This window comes from Anomaloglossus baeobatrachus, chromosome 5 (genome assembly GCF_048569485.1).
Source record: "Anomaloglossus baeobatrachus isolate aAnoBae1 chromosome 5, aAnoBae1.hap1, whole genome shotgun sequence".
Lineage (NCBI taxonomy): Eukaryota > Metazoa > Chordata > Amphibia > Anura > Aromobatidae > Anomaloglossus > Anomaloglossus baeobatrachus.
The window spans coordinates 295425875-295449636 of record NC_134357.1 but is presented as its reverse complement, the minus strand read 5'-3'; the positions used below and the strand labels follow the sequence as shown (position 1 = coordinate 295449636).

The window sequence follows — 23762 nt, the reverse complement described above, 5'->3', positions numbered from 1 at the left end:
AACATATATATGAAATAGACTGTAAGAATGCAGAAAAGAAACAATTGCTGAACCAACAAACAACTGAGCCAAAGAAATGTGAATTATCATGAACATGGCCACCATATTGATGATTGTGAACATAACCATGTAAGAGGTCAGCCTCCATTTATATCCTCCATCCTGCCCAGTATAGATCCACTGTTGGTTTTTATAACTAATATCCTTAGAGATGGTCAGTTACCTCCCATTCATAATATAGTACTCACCTCTTTAACCTGTCCGCAGACTCTGGGTCTGGTGGAGGGATGATAAAACAGGCAGCTGGAGCTTCCTTGGTTCTTGCATCACCAGAACCCTGCACAGCCCAGTTCTCTTTCTTGCTGTTATCTTTCAGCATGTATGTCTCCCCTTTATTTAGCTGGACCTGAAATAGAGGTAGCTGATTAGACATTGCTCTATAGATTAGTCAACTATTCAAAAAGTTCCAGATTAACATCTTAATCAAAATAAATTATTGCCTATAGGCATGACGTCTCACTTAGATTGTCTTTAGGATTTGCCCATTTAGAAATTGGTATTCCCTATAACAATGGGAATACCACATTGAAAACCTCAATAGATTGTATGAGCTGAAAAGACAAAAGGTGTAGATAGTCTTACCCGGGTGAGGGTAATGTGCAGTTAGGGCGAGTACCACTCACCTGAGGTAGTGTTGAAAGTCACAAGTACTATAGACGCATGAATATTGAGTATCCAGCTGCAGCAGTCCCCATAGCATATAATAGGATCAGTTGTAGAACTGAAAGGGTTAACACTGTGCTGCCATGCAAGTAACAAACACTTCAAAGGTTCATTGAAGATCAAAAGTGATTTTATTTTTCTACTCAAGGAATAAATCGGTACATCTGTGATTTTGTGTCCTGAAGAAGGAGCTTTCCTGCTTCGAAACGCGTAGAATAAAAAATCACTTTTGATCTTCAATGAACCTTGAAGTTTCTGTTTCTGCACGGCAGTGCGTTGTTAACCCTTTCATTTCCACAACTAATCACATTAAAAACCTAACCGTTCCGGAGACCCCTTCCTACGTGTTTCTTTTGATTATCACTGCATTATGTCATAAGGAGCTGACAATTTATTAAATAATTGTTAGTTTAAGATGGTATAGAGCATGATAGCGCAACGGTTGCAATCGGTTTCCAATCGTGCAGAGGCGCTATGATGTTCTATACCACTTATCTTAAACTTTATAGGGAATACTAATTTCTAACTGGACAAATACTCAATACCATATGCATCACATCTATCATTCAATCTCACAGTCACAGCTTAGTCTCTGTATTATGTTAGGTATACCATAACCATACTTGTATATACTCAGTTGAACTATATAGTTCGGCTTCTATATACAGTTCATTATTTATTCCAAGTAGTGCGGCTTATTTTAGATACTGTCACCATTGAATCATTGTAAAATGTCTTGTTTCATATAGTACTGTTTGCTATCATTATAGCACAGTCCTTTTTGTTTTGTTTTTTACCTCCTCATACAGACCTTTTTGGTTAGAGCTATTAGTCATCAAAACCTAGGGCAGACTTGGCAATCTATGATCAATAACAAGTCATCTATAAGGATACTAATAATATATTGTTCTACCAAGGCACCTGTAATTCTCATAATTCAGTGTTAGGATCTGTCATAACTGGATACACAGTACCATGGGTCACATTCATTTTTATATGTGTTTGTCACTTTAGTGCAAAATGTCACCTTTTTAGATTAAATTAAATAAATGTTACGTTTTAGAGTTTACTCCAGTTGGATTAGTCAATGAATGAATTTGTATGATTTTGGAGATATTTTTACATACGTTACTCTGTGAATCTCTACGTTAATGCTCTACTTCCATGATAAAATATCACTGTCATGTGCGCCTTTTACGTTTTACATAAATTTCACCCGAAAACCAAATATCTCTAACTTTTTCTGAGTAGTGTACCTAATTTAATACTGTAGTTTTATGGGATTTAAGAATTTAGGAACCGAAAGGTGAAAAAGTCATGTTAGTTTCTAATGTAAGCCTTTTCTATTTGACCTTTCTCTTCAGGCCAATGTAACATTGGGCATGGAGAGGTTGTGCTGCATGCCAGGTTGGAGAGTTGCCCATGAAGTAAACCAGTGCTTAAAAGGTAACGTGCAAGTGCCCTCTCAATTAGAATAAAGGGCACATTACACGCTACGATATATTACACGATATGTCGTCGGGGTCACGTCGATAGTGACGCACATCCGGCATCGTTTGACATATCGTAGCATGTGACAGCTACGAGCGTCTGTGATCGTGCAAAAATACTCACCTTATTGTTGCTCGTTGACACGTCGCTCATTTTCTAAAAATCGAACGTCCTTCTGTGCGTCGGTTGTTCATTGTTCCCGAAGCAGCACACATCGCTCCGTGTGACACCCCGGGAACGATGAACTGCAGCTTACCTGCGTCCCGCCGGCAATGCAGAAGGAAGGAGGTGGGCGGGATGTTACGTCCCGCTTATCTCCGCCCCTCCGCTTCTATTGGCCGGCCACTGTGTGACATCGCTGTGACGCCGAACGTCCCTCCCCCTTCAGGAAGTGGATGTTCGCCGCCCACAGCGAGGTCGTTTGTAAGGTAAGTAGGTGTGACGGGGGTTCACGACTTTGTGTGACACGGGCAACAAATTGCCCGTATCGCACAAACAATGGGGGGCGGGTGCGATCGCACATGCGAACGCACGATAAATTGATACGTGTAAAGCGGCCTTTAGGCACATGCACAATACGTGTCCATCAGTTGTGCCTGTATCTGTCCCAACCGGTGTGCAACAGCCCTCTCTGCACCCCATGCAGATTACATATTCCCTTTAATATTCAGTATGAATTAACAAAAGGTTGTGGACTTTTGGTTTAGCAGACTATAACTTATGGTTATACATTTTTTCACAATGCTCAATAATTGCATGGGAAACGTACATCTCCTGAGTCCCAATCACAGATTGTGTCCAAATTAGCCGTCTGTTTCGGTCTCATCCTCCTCTGTTTGATAGGATGTATTTCTGGTGCTCTTTGCTTGAGTTCAGACAAGGTCTTCTCAGCTTGGACCAGCTGCTTATCCTCTTTCTCCAGCTGTAGAAGTAGATCAGATACTGCCCCTGGCACCTGCGTGTTGGGCTGGGAGTATTTGGTATCCAGGTTTCTCTTTACAGTATTCAGGGTTTCAGCCACAGCGTCTGCATCATCATGAAACTTTACAAAGAGGATAGAGGCAATTGTTATTTTTCTTAAGGATAATACTAAATAATACACATTTATTTTATAGGTACCAGGAGTATCTGCTTTACACTAATGCATAAGTAGGTACTCCTTTACTCGAATACACAAGGAGCTTCTGCTTTACGAAAATGCACCAGGAGGATCCACTTTACAGTAATGCACTAGGAGGTTCAACTTTATACTAATACACCAGGAGGCTTTACTTTACAGTAATGCACCAAGAAGTTCCGCTTTACGCGAACGTACCAGGAGGTTCCCCTTTATGCGAACACATCTGGAGATTTTGCTTTATGCTAACGCACCAGGAGATTCTTCTTAAAACCAACAAACTAAAGAGCTCCATTTTATGCTATCGCATCAGGAGATACCGCTTTACAATGATACACCAGGAGCTTTTGCTTTACAGTAACACATCAGAAGGTTTCACTTTACACTAATGCACCAGGAGGTTCTGCTTTATGGTACCACTTTATGTTAGCTCTCCAGGAGCTTTGGCTTTAAAGGGAAGCAATCACCAGGATTTTCGTATATAACCTAAAGCCAGTGCTATACTGGCACTATCAGGCTGATTCTATACATACCTGTAGTGGTCAGCTCGGATGTATAGTTTTTGAAATCCAAGAAAGTAAAGTTTATAAAACCGGCAGCTTCTTGAGTGACAGCAGCTGTGGATTAGATAATATATGGGGGGGTATGCATAGTTATCCCCTCTCCCTGTTAGAATTAGCATAAGTATTATACCATTGATTTAACATTTCACTAGGAGGACCTGTGTGAGGTCATACCCATGTGACCAGAAGGGACGGGGCCTCAGCAAACAGAAAAATGTTGCTTCCTTGTATCAGCTTTCTTAGCTGAGGCCCTGCCCGTTCTGGTCACATGGGTATGACCTCACACAGGTTCTGCTAGTGAAAAGTTAAATCGATTGTATAATACTTATGCTAATCCTAACAGGGGCAGTGGATAGCTATGCATACCCCACCAGATATTATCTGATCCTCAGCTGCTGTCACTCAAAAAGCTGCTGATTTTATAAACTTTACTTTCTTGGATTTCAAAACTTATATATCCGAGCTGACCACTAAAGGTATATATAGAATCAGCTTGATAGTGCTAGTATAGCAATGGATTTACATTATATACAAAAATCCTGGTGATTGTTTTTCTTATAGGCTGCTTTCACACTTCCGTTTTTTGCAGTCAGGCACAATACTGCAAAATGTGGATAAAACGGATCAAATGCCGGATCCGTTTTATTCCCCATTGACTTGTATTAGCGCCAGATTGTGCCGGATGGCCTTGCGTTGCAAGCAGCATCCGCCGGATCTGGCAAAAATGTCTTCGTCCGGCTGCCGCAACGGACGCAGCATGGAACGTTTTTTGACAACGGCAGAGAAACGGAGTTCGTCGGATCCGGCGCCGTCCGGCATGTTTTCTAATGGAAGTCTATGGGCACTGTATCCGGCCTCATCCGTCATATGACGGAATCCAACGAGAGATTGCGTTTTTTAAAACTGAGCATGCTCAGTATCACAACGGATCCGTCAAAAAACAGAAGAAACGGATGGAAAAAACAGATACGACAGATCAGTTTTTTCGACAGATCCGTCACATCAGTTTTTCTACCGGATTGTGCATGATGGAAAAAAACTGATGTGTGAAAATAACCTAAGCTAATCCACCTTGAGGTTCTGCTTTAGACTAATCCAACAAGGTGCGCCACTTTACAGTAACATACCAGGAATTCTGCTTTACACTAACCCACAAGAAGGTTCTGCTTTCTATTAATTAATGATTTTTTTTATAAAGGAACATGGAGTTTTCAATAAACTTCACTATAAAAAATCCTAATAATTTTATTTTGGTTCTGGTGCATCTACAGTGGGTGAAAAAACTATTGAACATGTCACAAATTTTCTAAGTAAATATATTTCTAAAGGTGGAATTGACTTTAAATTAAGTTATATATTATAATGAGAATTGACACAGGAAAAAAATATTGTACATTCTTACTGAAATTAATTTAATGCTTTGCACAAAACCTTTGTTGGTGATGACAGCTTCAAGACGCCTCTTTTATGGAGAAACTAGCTGCATGCATTGCTCAGGTGTGATTTGGGCTGATTCTTACACACAAACACTTCAAATTCTGAAGGTTGTGGGCTCCTTCTATAAACTCTGAGCTTTAGTTCCTTATATAAATTTTCTATTGGATTCAGGTAATTCTAGCAGCTTTAATTTCTTACCATAAAACCAAATGAGAGTTTCCTTTTCTGTCTCTTTGGGAACATTGTCTTGCTGAAATGTCCGCCCTTGTTTCATTTTCATTATCTTGGTTGATGGCGGCAAATTTTCTCAACAATGTCTTGCTACATTTGTCCATACATCCTTCTTCAATCATATGAAGTTTGCCAGTGCTGTATGCAAAAAAGAAGCCCCCACCTTCAGTCTTCATTGTTGGTATGGTGTTATTGGGATGATATGCAGTGCCTTTTGGCCTCCAAACATAGTGTGTATTATGACACCTAAGAGCTCAATTTTGGACTCATATGATCATACTATATTCTCACAGCATATCACAGGCTTATCTAAATGCTAAGCAAAATTTAAACTTGCTTGATCATGCTTTATAGTCAGCTATAGAGTGTGTGCATACAGGCCATGGAGGGTGAGTGCATTACTTATTGTTTTCACAGAAACAATTGTACCTGCTGAATCCAGTGCTTTGTGTAGCTCTCCACAGTTGTTTTCTGGCTCTTGGACAACCCTTCTGATAATTTTTTTCACTCCTCTGTCTGAAATCTTGCTGGGAGCACCCGGTTGTTTATTTGTGAAATTATGCTCTTTCCAATTCCAGAATATGGCCCGAACAGTACTCACTGGAAGCTTCAGTAATTTACACATTATTCTGCAACAAATGCTATCCGTATATTTTGCAACAATAGGGTTGCAAAGGTCTTGAGACAGCTCACTAGTTTTACCCTTGTTTGTATGTTTCTTGTGTGCCAACTTTAAATGAAAAATCAGCTGTTATTATTTTTAACTATGTTGCAGGATTGCTTTCTAATTAGATTTCAGCTGGCATCATGACTTTCTTTGACTTTTTATACCTCTCTTTCTTCAAGTGTTCAATACTTTTTTCCTGTGTCATTTCTCATTACTACACATCACTACATTTATAGACATCTATGGTTTAATATCTTTTCTTATGTGGATTGGATGGGTTATTACTGACATCTGGTGAGGATTTCATGTCAATAGCACCTTTTAGAAATATATTTATTTAGAAACTTGGTGACATGTTCAATAGCTATTTCACCCGCTGTTTATAATAGCCTCTGGCTGCCATCATAATATCCACTCCTAATAGAGCCATGAATTCATATAAAAAAACAAACATTGACATGTAATAAAGTTTGTTAGCTTTTCTTGAAGATTTTCATTATTTTTAAGTGCATAATTTACTTTGCCAACTAAACTATTTTGATTATCAAAAACATTGGAAATCAGAAGGAATGTAAAACAGTTGATATGTAGGGCTGGCTTCAAATGGCTAATTTTCACAATCTGTGTATGGGCCATGGTTTCTAGACCAGCAGCAGGTCTATTGACCGAAACGCGACAGCCTATGTAAAAACAGACCGGGAAATGTAGATCTGTGAAAGCTGCCTACCATGAGCTGAAAACTTTAATACAAATCTCCTTACCTTCTTGTAGTCTTCAGCATTCTTTAGATGGTTCTCTTGACAGATGCACAAGTTCAGAAAGTTTTGCCACTCTCCTTTCAGTGCTTCGTCATGGGCCTGTGGCACAAACATTAATGATCAGATTTTCCACAATGAAATTCAAAAGTGTCAAAACAATAACTAGTAATGCATATATAAAATGCATTTTATAGCAACAAAGAATTGTTAAAAAGTCTGTTCATCTTACAGTCTGGATTCAGTTGACCAGAGGGGAATGACAATTTTCATTGACTGTTTCCTTACTGATTAGGCAAAGTGCACATAGAGTGCTCTGGCTGATTATAGAATGAATTTTGTGGTTGTATCCATCATTTGATGACAAGGAGACACCATTGTTCTCTTTACCACTATGCAATTAAACATTAATCCATCCATGTAGGTATTGCAGTATATTGTGAAAACCACTGGCTCCTTTAAAGCTCAGCCTATGTACCGGCTTTACAGGAATACTAAGATGGCAGAGTTGAAGGCATTCATAAATATTGCTGCGCTCCCCTGTTTCTGCCTCTCTTTTCCGTTTTGTGTTGCGTCACTCCACGGCAGAAATATTCACATATCTTTATTCTGGAGCTCAGTATGTGAAATTTCTGCATGAAGACGAAAGGGGCATTTCTAAATAGTTTTCTCTTGTGGTGTGTACTTTTATTCCTATTCCTGATTCCCAAATGATGCCAATTGCAGTTTAGTAACTGTTCTAGAGGTCCATCAGTCTGAGATGTTGCTAATCTGTGATTTATAGTAGCATCTGGTAGGGAGTGGTGAGAGTGCATGCATGGCCCCAGAAAAGACTCTGAAAAAACGTCCATTGCCCTAAAAGCAGAGATTTCACATATGCTCCTTAAGAAAAAGTGGGGCATGGAATAAAATGGAATAGAGCAACAAAATTCGGGGAGATTGGGGAATTTAACTACATTTTTTTGAGAAAATGATAGCCTCTATTTAATAGAGTCAGAGATTGACGGCGACATTTTACATGGTTAATTAACAGTGGCAATCGGAGCTCAATTCTGGCTGCTGCTTTTCAGACATAGATGCCAGCTATGTAAAATAGCCAATATCCGCAGTGTGCGGAGAGATCACAGCCTCCTCTATACGCAATCAATGCATTTACATTATCCACAGCTTTGCAGGTAATACGCAGCTAAATCCAAAACGGGGTTGTATCCTCAACAAACCTGTAGCCATTCCACAGCATAGATTGACATGTTGGGGGTTTTACAAATCTGCACCATAGGTTCAGTTCTATAATTCATGGATGTAATTTGTTCAGATCTCATCTACTTTGTGGCTACTCTTTCCACACAAATATGGATGGAAAATAGGTCACAATTTAAGTAGGTATACATGCACCCTAATCACGTAACTTTAAACTTATGTACATTTTTAGGCAATGATATAGCAGACAGTGGCAAATCTTCCATAAAGTATACACAAAAATGTAGAAACAATATGCAAAAAAAACCCAAACATTTTTTCTTTTGACTTGTAATGTTAACATCGATCAGTAATTTTTGGGCAGTGATTGCTCGGTGCATACCTGGATGCAGCTGGAAGCGGGATGTTTCAGCTCTACCATTCTGTCTCCATCATCCAGCAGGCTGTTCACGTTCTCCTCCTGGGGCAGCAAATCCTCTGTCTTGAAACGCTGAATTTAAAATAATTGCACTTCATTATAATCTTATTGGAAAAGAAAACAAAACAGAGCCCCCCAAACTCTTACCGTATTACCCTACAATTTTTCAATCACATCAAATATTAACCTACTCTCCTTTTATTAGTGATGTCCTGTCACTTGGTCATAAAAATATGTAATTTTTTACTTGGTGTTAATGCCTCTGTTCTCCTGAATCTGGCATTATTATTTTTTTTGCTCCGTGCTTCTTCTCCTTTCCTGAGATATGATCTCCGCTTCCCTGAAAATGAATCTAGTATTTTTATCCATCTGGGTGTAATCCTCTCGAAGGCATCAACCAATAAGAGTTGAGGACCACACCCATTTGGCTAAAAAGACTAGATTTACATACAGGGGATAAAAGGGCCATACCTAAAGCGGGCTTTACACACAGCGACATCGCTAGCGATGTCGCTGGTGAAAGCTCCCGCCCCCGTCGGTTGTGCGTCACGGGCAAATCGCTGCCCGTGGCGCACAACATCGCTAGGACACGTCACACGTACTTACCTGCTTAGCGACGTCGCTGTGGCCGGCGAACCGCCTCCTTTCTAAGGGGGAGGTTCGTTCGGCATCACAGCGGTGTCACTAAGCCCACCTTCTTCCTTCCTCATTGCGGGCGGCCGCAGGTACGGTGATGTTCCTCGTTCCTGCGGTGTTACACATAGCGATGTGTGCTGCCGCAGGAATGACGAATAACCTGCGTCCTGCAACAGCAACGATAATCGGAATTAGAACGACTGGTCAACGATCAACGATTAGGGGAGTAATTTTGATCGTTAACGGTCGTTCCTGCGTTTCACATGCAACGACGTCGCTAACGAGGCCGGATCTCGTTAGCGATGTCTTTGCGTGTAAAGCCCGCTCAAGGATCAGGGAGATGCGTAGGAACATTTCCAGATTCAGGAAAATGAAATATAAGTTAGGTAATGGACAAAGATCACAACACATCATTGGTATGTCCCCAGTTTTTTGCCGTAAAGGCCCCCAAAAACATTAGATGGTTGTTAGCCGAACGATATTTCAACCAATCGGCTGTCTCTTCTAAGTGTGATGTCAATGTGTTTTCTAAGGCCCCTTTCAGATTGCACTTTTACTTACGTTCAGTGGTCCTGTCGGGACATCCGTCCGAACCGCCCCCTCCCCACCACACAAAACGTGTTTCGGATGCATGCGCCAACTGGGCCATTGACTGTAATGGAGCAGACTCAGTTGGCGTGTGCTCTGTCTTGCACCATTTTTGCACATATACGGTTTCTGCAGGTGGACAACCGAACGTAGTCGACTACTTTCAGGTGTCCGCCTGCAGAAAATGTATATGCCTGAAAATGGAGCAAGACAGAGCACACGCCAACTGAGACTGCTCCATTATAGTCAATGGCCCTGTCGGCGCATGCGTCCGAAACACGTTTTGTGGGCTAGGGGAGGGGCGGTTCAGACGGATGTCCCGACGGGACCACTGAACTAAACTAAGGCCATGTACCCACGGGAGCTTTTTGCTGTGGAGTTTGCCGCGGAAAACCTGCGGATTTTTCTGGATTTTCCAGATAAATCCGCAGGTTCTAGCATGTACAGGCACTCCCCATGTTACCCTATGGGACATGGGGAGTGTCTGTGTCCACGCTGCGGAAAGTGCGGCTGCGGAATCTCCTGCCGAGATCCCTCAGCCGCACCTAACTGCATGTCAATTATTCATGCGGATTTACTTGCGGAGATCCCGGCCTTCCGCTATGGAGATAGAGGCCGGGACGTCCGCAGGTAAATCGCGTGAAACTCTGCATGTTTACCGCAGCTATTCCGCTGGAAACTTGCAGCTTAAAATAGCTGCGGCTGCCGGCGGGCAACTGCGGGAAACATGCGGCCGTACCTGCGAATATATCCGCAGGTACGAGCATCCCGTGGGCACATGGCCTAAAAGTACAATGTGAAAGCAGCCTAAAGGGGGCTTTACACGCTGCGACATCGCTAATGCGGAGTCGTTGGGGTCACGGAATTTGTGACGCACATCCGGCCACATTAGCGATGTTGCTGCGTGTGACACCGATGAGCGATTTTGCATCGTTGCAAAAACGTGCAAAATCGCTCATCGGTGACATGGGGGTCCATTCTCGATTATCGTTACTGCAGCAGTAACGATGTAGTTCGTCGCTCCTGCGGCAGCACACATCGCTATGTGTAACGCCGCAGGAACGAGGAAGCTCTCCTTACTTGCCTCCCGGCCACTATGAGGAAGGAAGGAGGTGGGCGGGATGTTACGTCCCGCTCATCTCCGCCCCTCCGCTGCTATTGGGCGGCCACTCAGTGACGTCGCTGTGACGCCGCACGGACCGCCCCCTTGGAAAGGAGGCGGTTTGCCGGTCACAGCGACGTCGCCGGGCAGGTAAGTATGTGTAACGGGTCTGGGCGATGTTGTGCGGCACGGGCAGCGATTTGCCAGTGTCGCGCAACAGATGGGGGCGGGTACCCACACTAGCGATATCGGGACCGATATCGTAGTGTGTAAAGTAGCCTTAAGAGAAGGCTATCAACAGACATCTCTGCCAGAGGCTTATATCTGGGAGCATAAATAGATTGGCAGTACAGAATTGGACATACCCAATAGACATCTTTCCTGACAATCAGTCAGCCAGCGCCCCAATAAACATTAGAGTGTCTTCCAAACCCGTCCATATCGGTGGCTGTAGCCAACATTTGTCTCGTGTATGGAGGTCTTAATGTGCTCTGTTTTAGTGGCTTTAACATTTTTACATTGTTTTTCAAGTCTTTTTTGACACTTTCATGAAATGCGATTTTTACCAAATGTCACAATTTTTGGGTGCATCTCAATCCATTTCTCTACCTGGAGTATTTTTTATATTGGAGATTTTAGTTTCATGTATTTTTAGACAAACGTGACACTTTTTAAAGGATTTGTACATTTTTCCTCTAAAAAATAACAAAAACACAGTTAAAGAACAGAGCATGTTTTTATTTTGTGCCATATTCTTGAACCACTTAGAAGAATTTGGCGCAAAAAATATTGGTGAATACCACAAGACAAAAAAAGAAAAGTGACTTCAATAAATCACAATGAAAAATCTGGGTCAAATTCTCCAATGTACATCTTCTTAAAGCACCAATTTGAGTGCAGGAGTGATGCTTTATATCTAAGCCCCCTGTTATATACTTACCTTCCGGCGGCTTCACCTTTTACCAACGCCGTTTCGGTCCAGAGGTGCCATTTTTTACTTTAATTTCTGACTGGCCGTAAGTCAGAAGTTACTTAACAAGCTCCCAATGCAAGTCTATGAGAGCCAGAACGAGACTCTCATAGACTTGTTTTGAGTTGTTACTTCCGGTGTGCTGCATGAAACAGTAAAGTTGCCGGCAGGTCACAAATCAGAGAAGACCGACTTGAGCAGCGACAATAGAAGGTAAAGGCACTGGAAGGTGAGTAAAAAACTGAAAGCAAGTGATTTACATTTGGTGCTATAAAGGCTGGAGTGGTGCTTTATCAGCCTTGATTACCTTTTTTTGAGTTCACCTGCATGCAGGCAGTACATTCCACATATATGATAGGATCTTAAACATTCAGATTGTTAGATGTTTACCTCGTACTGCCTGCGGGTGCCAGGCAGATCAGTGATTTGATCACTCCAGTCCTGTTTAATAATCTTGTTTTGTTCATCACTCAGGTAAAGCAGCTGTTTTGTGCTTCCATGAAGGTGGTTGTACAGGCTGCCCAGGTGCCTGCCCCGCCATGCCGAATCTTCCTGTAATTAGCAATAACGCTACAGATTATTTTACAAGATAGAAACCTAAAATCTTATAAAAGTGCCCCTTTAAAGAGGACCTGTCACCAGGTCAAAATAGGACAGTTTTTCTTCTTATTTTGTTCCTATTTCTCCACTATATGTAGGTTTGTTTTTTGTTATTTTTTAAAATATCGTACTGTTAATTGGGTCTTTTTGTTAAGCGCGAACCATTATGGTCTTTATCAAGGGGGCTGATCACAGGTTTCTCTAGGGGTGTGTTTTAGGCTATCATTATATTATTACCCTCTGAGCTCCCCTGTGGTAAAGACCATAAAAATTAGCACTAATTAAAAAGGCCTATTTTTTCAGAATAGCTGATATAACTAATTAAATAAATAAATGGAATACTTAGGGGAGCAGCAGAAATAAAATACGAGCAAAATATTGTCACTTGACTTAGTAAATGTCTACTTTCAATACCTTTTTTGAGGTTCTTTAATTCAAATATCTGTTAATTTCTGTGCTGATTAATTTTTTAATGTATCTTTATAATATAGGGGCTCTATTATTCTGATATAGAGTTCCAAATCAACAGATAAGTCCCTTTAATTGGAAAAATAATTTTTAGTCCCAACAGCCACCACTAGAGGGAGCATATTGAATTCTGGTATAGCGCAGTATACTATAAACTCCCATGCTCCCACTAGTGGCAGCTTAGGGTAGTCAGCATCATTTAAATCCGTGTCTTCACAGGGAATTTTGAGCTCCAAATGTATATTTGATAGTCATTTGATATGTATATTTGAAAGTCATTTGATAGTATATTTGATTTGTATTTGATTTGTATATTTGATATCAGAGCAGAACGTTGCATCTAAAAATAACATGGTGTTAAAAGGTGCACAATTCATTTAAGCCTAAAAGATGTTTCATTTCTGTGCCTAAAAATTACCAATTATATTAATGGTGTGACTAAGATTTGAGTGTGATCAATAATTGTGTCTAATTGTTACATTGTTCATTGTGTTATCATGGAAACTATTTTTTTTTTATTGGAGTCACACCACAAATGATGGGATTATTAAACTATCTGGACAATATGTTTCCACATATGTAGCAATAATTTTGCAAGGTTCTACCTAAACTGTTAAAGGGGTTGTTCAGTCTAAAACCAAAGTTTGAAGTCACTTTATGTACCTGCAGGCTGCTGAATTGTGACAACGTGTAATAGGAAAATTTTTGCTATTCCCATGATAGTGGGCAGTCACGTGTAACATGTGATTTAAATACTCCCGACCACATGCCAACTAGTCTTATCTGGCTTTGCTGAAATAAAAGAGAATTGAGAGCAGCTGGGTAAGACTAGTTTCTATTATTATTATTATTATTATTATTATTATTATTATTATTATTATTATAGTTGGCATGTGAGCACAAGTATGACTGCAAATAGTGACTTCAGAAATGTCTTCATAGCCCAGAAAATTACTTTAACACTAGAAGTCCCAGAGAGGGGTCATTTAACATTTCTACCATTGGAACCCTATGGAGCTCGAAATCTCGGACTTCTAGTGTTAAGGGGTTTTCTTTGATTTTTAAATTAATGACCGCCACTAATTGGCTGATTAAAGGGCATGTAAGCGCCAGCAAGCGCTGTATCTGCTTAATAGTTTGCCGGACAGAGTTTTGTATATTTTTTGTAGTATCTGTGTATGGTACAGTACCCTGCGTCTTGTAAAAATGGGTAGGATCAACGCCATGAGTACACAGTCACTTAAATCAACTCTTAGGGTTTTCATGAACCCAAACCTCACCAAAATAATATTGATGGACTATCTTAAGTCAATATTTAAGACTTGAAAAAACCCTTTAAGATTTCCCTTTTGTAGCTCAAAATAATAGATATCCCTTCCAGAAGTTAAACTTATGTTGAATAAGTTGAATTGGTAGAGCGATCCCTTACCTGCAGGCTCCGATACTGGTTCTTAACAGCAGTTTGATCCTAAAAGATCAAAGAAGATAAATTCCACATTAGTTTAGCGTTTTTTTTATTCTTCTGACAGATATAAATATGATTACGGTTTTAGAGGGGCTCAGATTTTCAGGTTTCCCTTAACTATCTCAGAACTCTGATGTAGCCAATTCCTGCATCATGAATGCTATAGCCCAGGGTCACCCGAGCGAGCTTGGTAACAAAACACTAAGAGGCCAAAGAACACCCTGTGCTAAGAAGTGTTCTGGACATGCTAAGAGTATGGAGAGTTGCTCAGTAAATTTATGGCTTTCTTTGAGCTTTTATGCACCATCTGTTCAGTAGAATGATCACCATAGGACTTGCTGATGGCTTCTTTGTGATACAACAAAGGCGAACGCAGACTACCAGCTGAATTACTATGATATTCTGGTAAAAATATCTGTTTTTCCACCAATAACATTGATGACATATCTAATAAATAAGCTATCGGTGTCCTGTCATTGGGGATACAACGTCCAGGCCTGATGACACCCCAAGGGCGTAAACCTGCATCAACTTGATATAGAAATTCTGTTGCCATGAGCTTCACGCTGAATTAATATTCTGTAGTATGCAATAATAAGAAATTACTACCTGAGGGAGGCTGCGGATGTCTGTTCCATACTCATCAATCTCTCTCTGTAGAAGGTTGTGCTCGGCAATTTGACGTTCCACATCTGCCAGGCTGGGTCCATATGTAGAATTATCGATCACTTTCTGGAAATAGCATAAAATAGATATAAAATGCAGTAATAGAGTATGGTTATAAAACACTTTCACAACTTCTCCATATTGCAGCTGTCTGACATATCTGGTACTTCACACAAACAGGAATCAATGCAATGTGTCCACGCTTTCCGCAGACTCATGTCTCCTAATAACCTCTGATTTTATGCTGTCCTCCTGCCAGTTCCCATTTCTTGAATCTCTTCTGCTCTCAATCTCAAATTAGCCTAAATTTTCTTATATACTTTTATCATATCCCACCTATGTACTACAGACTACTGCCACTTCTTATTTTGTGGCCTCCAATCTATCCCAAACTTTTCTGCCTGCTTAATCCACTACCTTCTCAACTTTTCACTACTCCTCTTGTCCATGGTTGCCAACTTGCCTTTTTAATTTTTTCTGGACAGCTTCTCAAAAAATCACGGACACCCAACTTTTTTTTATGGACACATTGTAAAACCATAATAAAACATTATGATTTTAAGAGATCTATGTCTATAGACCATAAATTCTAAGTAAAGAGATTAGCTGCATTTACAGTCATAAAAATCTGTACAAATTCCTCCAGCTTCAAAAAATTAATGGAGACATCAAGTTTTTTGTCCCAGACAAGGGAAAAAGGTTCCCTATTTATCAGACTGTCTTGGAATTTCTGGATGGTGGGCAACCCTGATCTTGTCTCTGCCATTCATTGCCTATCCGCCACCTATAAAATTCAGTTCAAAATATTACACTGATTAATAAGGCAATGTCTCCTCCAGACACCTCTGGCCAAATCTCCGATACCTCCCCACAAGTAATCTCCGATCCTTGCAAGACATTCTATGCTCTTCTTTTGTCTGCTTTTCACACTGGTAGAAATTTCGGAAATGCCCATGCCAAATTTATTAGTGTTTTACACCATTTATCACACCGTTTTTTAGTACCTATGACAAATCTTAACAATTATGAGAAAAACAATAGCTTTTTACCGTGAAGTACAACCTATCAATAGCTGCAATAGAAAAACAATAGTAATCCACCACCACCAAATTAGTAAAAAACCCCTCTTTATTCCATAATTTCATCCATCCAGAATAAAAAATCCATAGTATACAATAAAACTTTAAGCGTTTCTAATCTCTCAGAGTTCAGAGTGATCACTTTTATGACTAAAGGGTGTTTTACATGCTGCAACATCGCTAACGATATATCGTCGGGGTCACGTCGTTAGTGACGCATATCCGGCGCCTTTAGCGACATCGCAGCGCGTGACACCAATGAGCGACGATCAACGAGCGCAAAAAAGGGAAAAATCGTTGCTCGTTGACACGTCATTCATTTCCTTAATATCGTTGCTTCTGCAGGTACGATGTTGTTCGTTGTTCCTGCGGCAGCACACATCGCTATGTGTGACACCGCAGGAACGACAAACTGCAGCTTACCTGCGGCCGCCGGTAATAAGGAAGGAAGGAGGTGGGCCGGATGTACCGCCCGCTCATCTCCGCCCCTCTGCTTCTATTGGACGGCTGCCGTGTGAAGTCGCTGTGACGCCGCACGAACCGCCCCCTTAGAAAGGAGGCGGATCGCCGGCCAAAGCGACGTCGCAGGGAAGGTAAATCCGTGTGACGGGTGTTAGCGATGTGCGCCAAGGGCAGCGATTTGCCCGTGTTCAACAACCGACGAGGGCGGGTACGCTCGCTAGCGATATCGGTACTGATATCGCAGCGTGTAAAGTACTCTTAAGACTTCTGAGAAGTTCGAAAAGCTTAAAGTTTTATTGTATACTATGGATTTTTTATTCTGGATTGAGGAAATTATGGAATAAAAGAGGGGTTTTTTTTACTATTTTGGTGGTGCAGGATTACTATTTGTTTCTATTTTGACTATTTCATAAGGAAGAGGCCTGGGTATTTCGTGCATTACTACCTTTGATTTGTTGGCGTGAGCTGATAAACTCCTTCTCTTTTTCATACCAATAGCTGCATTTTAGATATTCTAGACTGGTCAAAGCAGTCTTAGAAAGGTGTGGAACAAATACACTTATGTTGCGACCTTTTTAGCTTACATAAAAAGTTGAAAATACCACAGTAACGTGACATTTGACATATTGGTCTTCAACTCTTGTAACTTTGAAAAGTGTATCAATTAACATACAGAAAAAAGTGTCACATCTCCACCAGAGTCTGCTCCTGCGACCTCTGCCCCGGTCACCAGGCGCCGCCGTATATCTCACTGTAGACGGTGGTGGTGATAGGGGAGGAGTCAGTACCAGTAGCTTTGGTGGGCTCAGTCACCACCCATTCAGCAAGCTTGGTCTGGCTGGGACTTGCAGTACTACAGGCTGCCTGTAGTGATGTGTGCCTTCCAGCTGAAGTTATCAACTCCCACCCCAGCCAATTTGAAGGCACCACACCCTTTTTATACCTTCAGTGATCTGATGTTCTCTGCCAGATATAGCCTTTGTTTCGCTTGAGCTACACCCTTTACTGGTACTGTGCACACCTTGTTGTTTTGTCCCTTGTTTAACCTCAGCATGTTTCCCTGACGTTCCTCTTGCCTACATATTCTGTACCTCACCTGACATCTTGGTTTTGACCATGGCATGTGTTCTGGACATTCCTCCTGCCTTCTGATTTTATACCTTGCGGCTATCCTTGTTTTGACCCTGCCTGGCAAGTATCCCCATTTGTGGACTGCAGCCTCTCCATAGGCAGCAAGCTCCAGTAAATCCAGATCCCTGTATAGGGGTTAAAGGGTTTCAGGGTACCTCAGGATCCTGTTAAAGTGGGCGGCTTGCCCTAGTCGGTTCGGGTTAACCATTTTGTGTCTGTGGTTCCGGACTGCTGTTACAATAAGTCTCAATTTGCAGGAAGAAAAATTTGCATTGAATTGTACAGTGGCTTAGGTTCTTATTTACTACTGGGATGTCAAATGCAAATTTATTACAACGCTACAGTATTTGCTAAATGTGAACTGGTAGAGTTGAATTGAGTGCACTAAAGATTTGGTGCTGATGGCATTATATTTGATAACTATAGACTAGTGACTCCTCAATGCATTGCACATACTCTGAAACTTGGTAACATATCCGGTTCCGTTTCATCATCTGAACCCTTAAAAGTAAACTGAAAATTCAGATCTTAAAAAAAATAAAATAATAATAATAGTTCTAGACAACTTTATAAGCTGCTTTCAATTTCATACACTGTCTATTTCTCCTTGCCCTTGTAGACAGGGATTTCTGTGCTTCTGTCACTCAGTAAGCCCATGTTTATTGCACTTTCTTACTTTTTATGATACAGTGGCTACAAGTAGTATTCAACCCCCTGCAGATTTAGCAGGTTTACACATTCGGAATTAACTTGGCATTGTGACATTTGGACTGTAGATCAGCCTGGAAGTGTGAAATGCACTGCAGCAAAAAAGAATGTTATTTCTTTTTTTATTTTTTTTTTTTTTTAAATTGTGAAAAGTTTATTCAGAGGGTCATTTATTATTCAACCCCTCAAACCACAAGAATTCTGTTTGGTTCCCCTAAAGTATTAAGAAGTATTTCAGGCACAAAGAACAATGAGCTTCACATGTTTGGATTAATTATCTCTTTTTCCAGCCTTTTCTGACTAATTAAGACCCTCTCCAAACTTGTGAACAGCACTCATACTTGGTCAACATGGGAAAGACAAAGGAGCATTCCAAGGCCATCAGAGACAAGATCGTGGAGGGTCACAAGGCTGGCAAGGGGTACAAAACCCTTTCCAAGGAGTTGGGCCTACCTGTCTCCACTGTTGGGAGCATCATCCGGAAGTGGAAGGCTTATGGAACTACTGTTAGCCTTCCACGGCCTGGACAGCCTTTGAAAGTTTCCACCCGTGCCGAGGCCAGGCTTGTCCAAAGAGTCAAGGTTAACCCAAGGACAACAAGGAAGGAGCTCCGGGAAGATCTCATGGCAGTGGGGACATTGGTTTCAGTCAATACCATAAGTAACGTACTCCACCGCAATGGTCTCCGTTCCAGACGAGCCCGTAAGGTACCTTTACTTTCAAAGCGTCATGTCAAGGCTCGTCTACAGTTTGCTCATGATCACTTGGAGGACTCTGAGACAGACTGGTTCAAGGTTCTCTGGTCTGATGAGACCAAGATCGAGATCTTTGGTGCCAACCACACACGTGACGTTTGGAGACTGGATGGCACTGCATACGACCCCAAGAATACCATCCCTACAGTCAAGCACGGTGGTGGCAGCATCATGCTGTGGGGCTGTTTCTCAGCCAAGGGGCCTGGCCATCTGGTCCGCATCCATGGGAAGATGGATAGCACGGCCTACCTGGAGATTTTGGCCAAGAACCTCCGCTCCTCCATCAAGGATCTTAAGATGGGTCGTCATTTCAGCTTCCAACAAGACAACGACCCAAAGCACACAGCCAAGAAAACCAAGGCCTGGTTCAAGAGGGAAAAAATCAAGGTGTTGCAGTGGCCTAGTCAGTCTCCTGACCTTAACCCAATTGAAAACTTGTGGAGGGAGCTCAAGATTAAAGTCCACATGAGACACCCAAAGAACCTAGATAACTTGGAGAAGATCTGCATGGAGGAGTGGGCCAAGATAACTCCAGAGACCTGTGCCGGCCTGATCAGGTCTTATAAAAGACGATTATTAGCTGTAATTGCAAACAAGGGTTATTCCACAAAATATTAAACCTAGGGGTTGAATAATAATTGACCCACACTTTTATGTTGAAAATTCATAAAATTTAACTGAGCAACATAACTTGTTGGTTTGTAAGATTTATGCATCTGTTAATAAATCCTGCTCTTGTTTGAAGTTTGCAGGCTCTAACTTATTTGCATCTTATCAAACCTGCTAAATCTGCAGGGGGTTGAATACTACTTGTAGGCACTGTATGTATGTATGTTTTAATTCCCACTATATTTCCTGCATAGGTCGTATAACCTTAACAACTGAGAATGACAATAATAATTTCCAAGTATACCTTTTTGAGGTTTAGGATTTGTGGCCAGTTGACTTTTGGCTCAGGTGGTGCAATATTATATTTTTCATACACTTCTCTGTATTCTGCACACTCAGATGTAAGTCGATCATGGAGCTGGCGAATGCTGGAGACAAAGTGTAAGAAGAAAAGATAACTATAATATCTGAAGACCTCACATGTTGTCTTCTAAATAATAAAAATCACCATCCTGTCTATTTTCCAGAATTCTTCAATTCAATTTTCTATCTGGATCTCAACAATCAAGGTTTTATCATGGTTTGATGGCAATACCCATTAGATGTAAATTGACCAACGAACATGGTGAATGATCATTGTCTGGCCAATGATCATTCACCATGTCATGGCCTCATGCAACTATAAGAAAACAATCAGTGGCAGAAGATCAGGGAAAAGGGTCTAGATTAAATTATCTAGATCACACAACGAAGATTTTTTGGTCACTCAAGTGACCCATCAACATTTCATCTGTGCTGATCAAGGCTCGACTTGGGTTTTGGATGACTAAGAATGTTCACCAGACAAGACAAATGATTGTTCCTTCCATCCATCTAACTAGTGATCGTTTGTTTTAAGGGGGTGTTACACGCAGCGATATCGCCCCCGACGTGTCAACGATGGACGATAAGGTGAGTATTTTCCATCGTTAACGGTCGTTCCTTGCTGTCACACGTAACGCCATCGCTAACGATGCCGGATGTGCATCACGGAATCCGTGACCCCGGCGATATATCGTTAGATACGTCGCTGCGTGTAACGGGGCCTTTAGTCAAAATTAGCTATTTCCATCAACTCTTATCTATTATGTATGGGCTTCTTTTGTCTTACTTACTCTCTATCTATCTCCTCGGCTTGTGGGTGGCTATATTTCTTTGCTTTGTCCACATCAAGGAAAAGATCTTTAAGCAGGAGCTCCGAGTCCTTTAGGTTCTTTGCATTCTCTTGCTGATGTTCAAATGACTTCTTCAGAGTGTAATTACTGGCATCCTAATAAGTAAAAATAAATATAATCTTGTGGATTTAGAATATAACACCATTAGATTGAATGATCCCAATAGTGTAGGTCATACCATGAGGAGAACTAGTGGCCTATTACTTAAGGATCAGGTTGTTTTTTCAATTTCATGGGTGATCTTTTTTTTTATTAAAGCATGGTGTTTTATGTTGCACAATATTGATAATAATGATGTTATTTTATCACATTTTCTATGATTTCTTAATCATTTTCATAATTTTATCTATAGCCAATGTGCTTATCTAACAGATATTGCTCAAAAATTGATTTCCGATTTCAAGATCTCCAAATTTAAAGCGGAATTATTAACCCAAGCTTATGACTGTGGTGCATTTTTAGAAGTCATGTTCATACCTGCTTCAGTTTCTGGTGAGTCTCCAAAATATTTCTTTCTACTTGGTCTGCATTTTTCTGCATACGAGAGATCAGCAAAGCCAGTTCATTGGCAGTCGCCCTAGAGAAAAGGGAAGTCAAAGTTAGAGGGGCTGTCTGGTGGAAACACATTATCATCAATCCATGTGACAGGTAATAAGTTATTGATTAGTGGAGCTCCGACCATTGGGACCTGCACCAATTGTCAGAATTGGACGCTTATTCACGTTGAAATTAAGTGGCAGTGCACATGCTGAACTAATGCTCCATTTATTCTCTCTATAGGGCTGCTGAGCACTACACTCTGGTTTTTCTGGGAGCCCCAAAGTGAATGAATGGCGTGGCGGTTGGTCATCCAATATTCTGGTCCCTTTTGTAATGGGGATAAAACTTATCCATTAGTGCAGGTCCCGGCAGTTCCCGGGACCTGCACTCAGCAGGTCCCACTCCCACTGATCAATTTAGTTATCATCTATCCTGTGGATAGGTGATAATTTATTTTCACTGGCCAACCCCTCTAAATACGAAACAAAAAAGTGATGTGAAAAGTGATAAAGTATTTAAAGAAAAACAACATTAATTTAGACGGGTTATTGAAATTCTAAACACTTATGGCATCACTACATGCCATACAATGAGTAGTGCAGGTTCCAATGTTGGCACCCTCAGCTACAAAGGGTGGTGCTCTTTACATAATTCTTATAGGCTTGCAAACTTTGCAAAAAATTATTGTATAAGCAAATATAAGAAAGTTGTTTGTTTTTTTTTATCAATACATACATAAAAAACACAAGTAATAAACAACACTTATCTAAATACCCACATCCAACAAAGTAAGGAAACAAGAAATGGGTATGAATTTATATATTTCGAGAGGCGCTACACGATCATATAAGAAACTTTCTGATATGCCTCATCAGAGAAATATTCTTCCTTCTCAACTTATGAGCCATATTGTGATGACTGTCACGATGTGGCACTAGACACTACTTGTATGCAGTAAATGTAGAGGTAGTCAGACAGGCCGAGATCATAAACCAGCAGGACAAGACAGAACACAGGGCAGACAGAGACGAGGTCAAGATACAAGCCGAAGGTCAGGGTTCCAGGAGAGTATGTATAAAATACAGGGAGTAGGTGGGGACGTGGTCAGGAGAAAGTCCGAGGTCAGAAGCTGGGAAGTCACAGAAACGGGAGGACAGGCAGAAATGGGTAAATAGCAGTCCGGTGTCGAGAGTCCAAGATCTGAACAGTGAGCACCAGGGGAGTCAACAGCACAACTGTAAACAGTAAGTATGATTGGTGGCGTCCTGAGCTAACATGCTCCCTAATGAAGGAAAGCAATCACCGGAAATGAGAAGCATCTGCGAGAGAACTTTCCAGGACCAGCATGAAACACAGTGCTTGTGAAACAACCAGCAGAGCCTTCATCCTACAAAACGCTCCGAACCATAGCAACATATACCGGCTCAGCAGAAGAGCATAGCAGAACGATACAGAATCTTCTGCACTTTGGAATAGTGACATATCTTCTCATCCCCTTGCATTCTGAACTCATCTTTCACTCTGGGAAAAGCAACTCTATATTCTGTGTCTTTTAATACAAAAGGGACTATCAGTTCACTAAGGTGTCAGGTTACACAACATATTGAAGTCTATGGAGAGGGGAAAAGGAGGAGGAGTAAGAATTAGGTTCAGCAGATTCTAGCTAATTCATCCCAGTTCTGGATTCACAGCTACATGGCTCAGTATTGCTGTTTAATTGTTTTCATGCTCTGCTGCTTTTGTCTGAGAGTTGAAAAGACACAGCAGGAATCCATCTATATATTTGTACTCTGCATAAGAGACTATTAAAGCACCATTCCAGTATTTTTAATTTTATTTTACAGCTGGAGTGATGCTATAATTCTAAGTTCCCTGACCCTACTTTTATACTTACCTGTCACTGATTCATCTTCTATCACCGCCGCTCCTGACGGTCTTCTGTAGTTTGTGACATTCCAGCTGCTAGAGTGTTTCATGGAGTGAGCCAGAGGTCACTGTTCAATGCAAGTTTCTAAGAGCCTCGCTCTGTGTCATGAGTGTGTCACATTTAGCTGAGACCTTTGCGGTATCTATGATTAGAAGGTCACGGCAATTAGCAGATCATAGGTTCTGTTTAACATGAATAAGGTGGATTTAACTTAATTTAGTGCTGAAGGGGTTAAGAGTT

The 23762-nt window shown here is 41.1% G+C and overlaps 1 protein-coding gene across 1 annotated transcript in view; it reads right to left on the bottom strand.

Annotated features, from left to right (window-relative positions):
• Positions 1-23762, bottom strand: part of EVPL (envoplakin) — a 52537-nt gene that overhangs the window by 15784 nt on the left and 12991 nt on the right. The window contains exons 2-11 of the mRNA XM_075349598.1: positions 21533-21632; positions 20996-21150; positions 20146-20269; positions 15041-15163; positions 14396-14434; positions 12289-12450; positions 8567-8674; positions 6991-7086; positions 2984-3256; positions 249-406 (exon numbers count right to left, since the gene is read on the bottom strand). Of these exons, the coding sequence (XP_075205713.1) occupies positions 249-406; positions 2984-3256; positions 6991-7086; positions 8567-8674; positions 12289-12450; positions 14396-14434; positions 15041-15163; positions 20146-20269; positions 20996-21150; positions 21533-21632 (1338 nt within the window). The remainder of the gene's footprint in view (positions 1-248; positions 407-2983; positions 3257-6990; positions 7087-8566; positions 8675-12288; positions 12451-14395; positions 14435-15040; positions 15164-20145; positions 20270-20995; positions 21151-21532; positions 21633-23762) is intronic.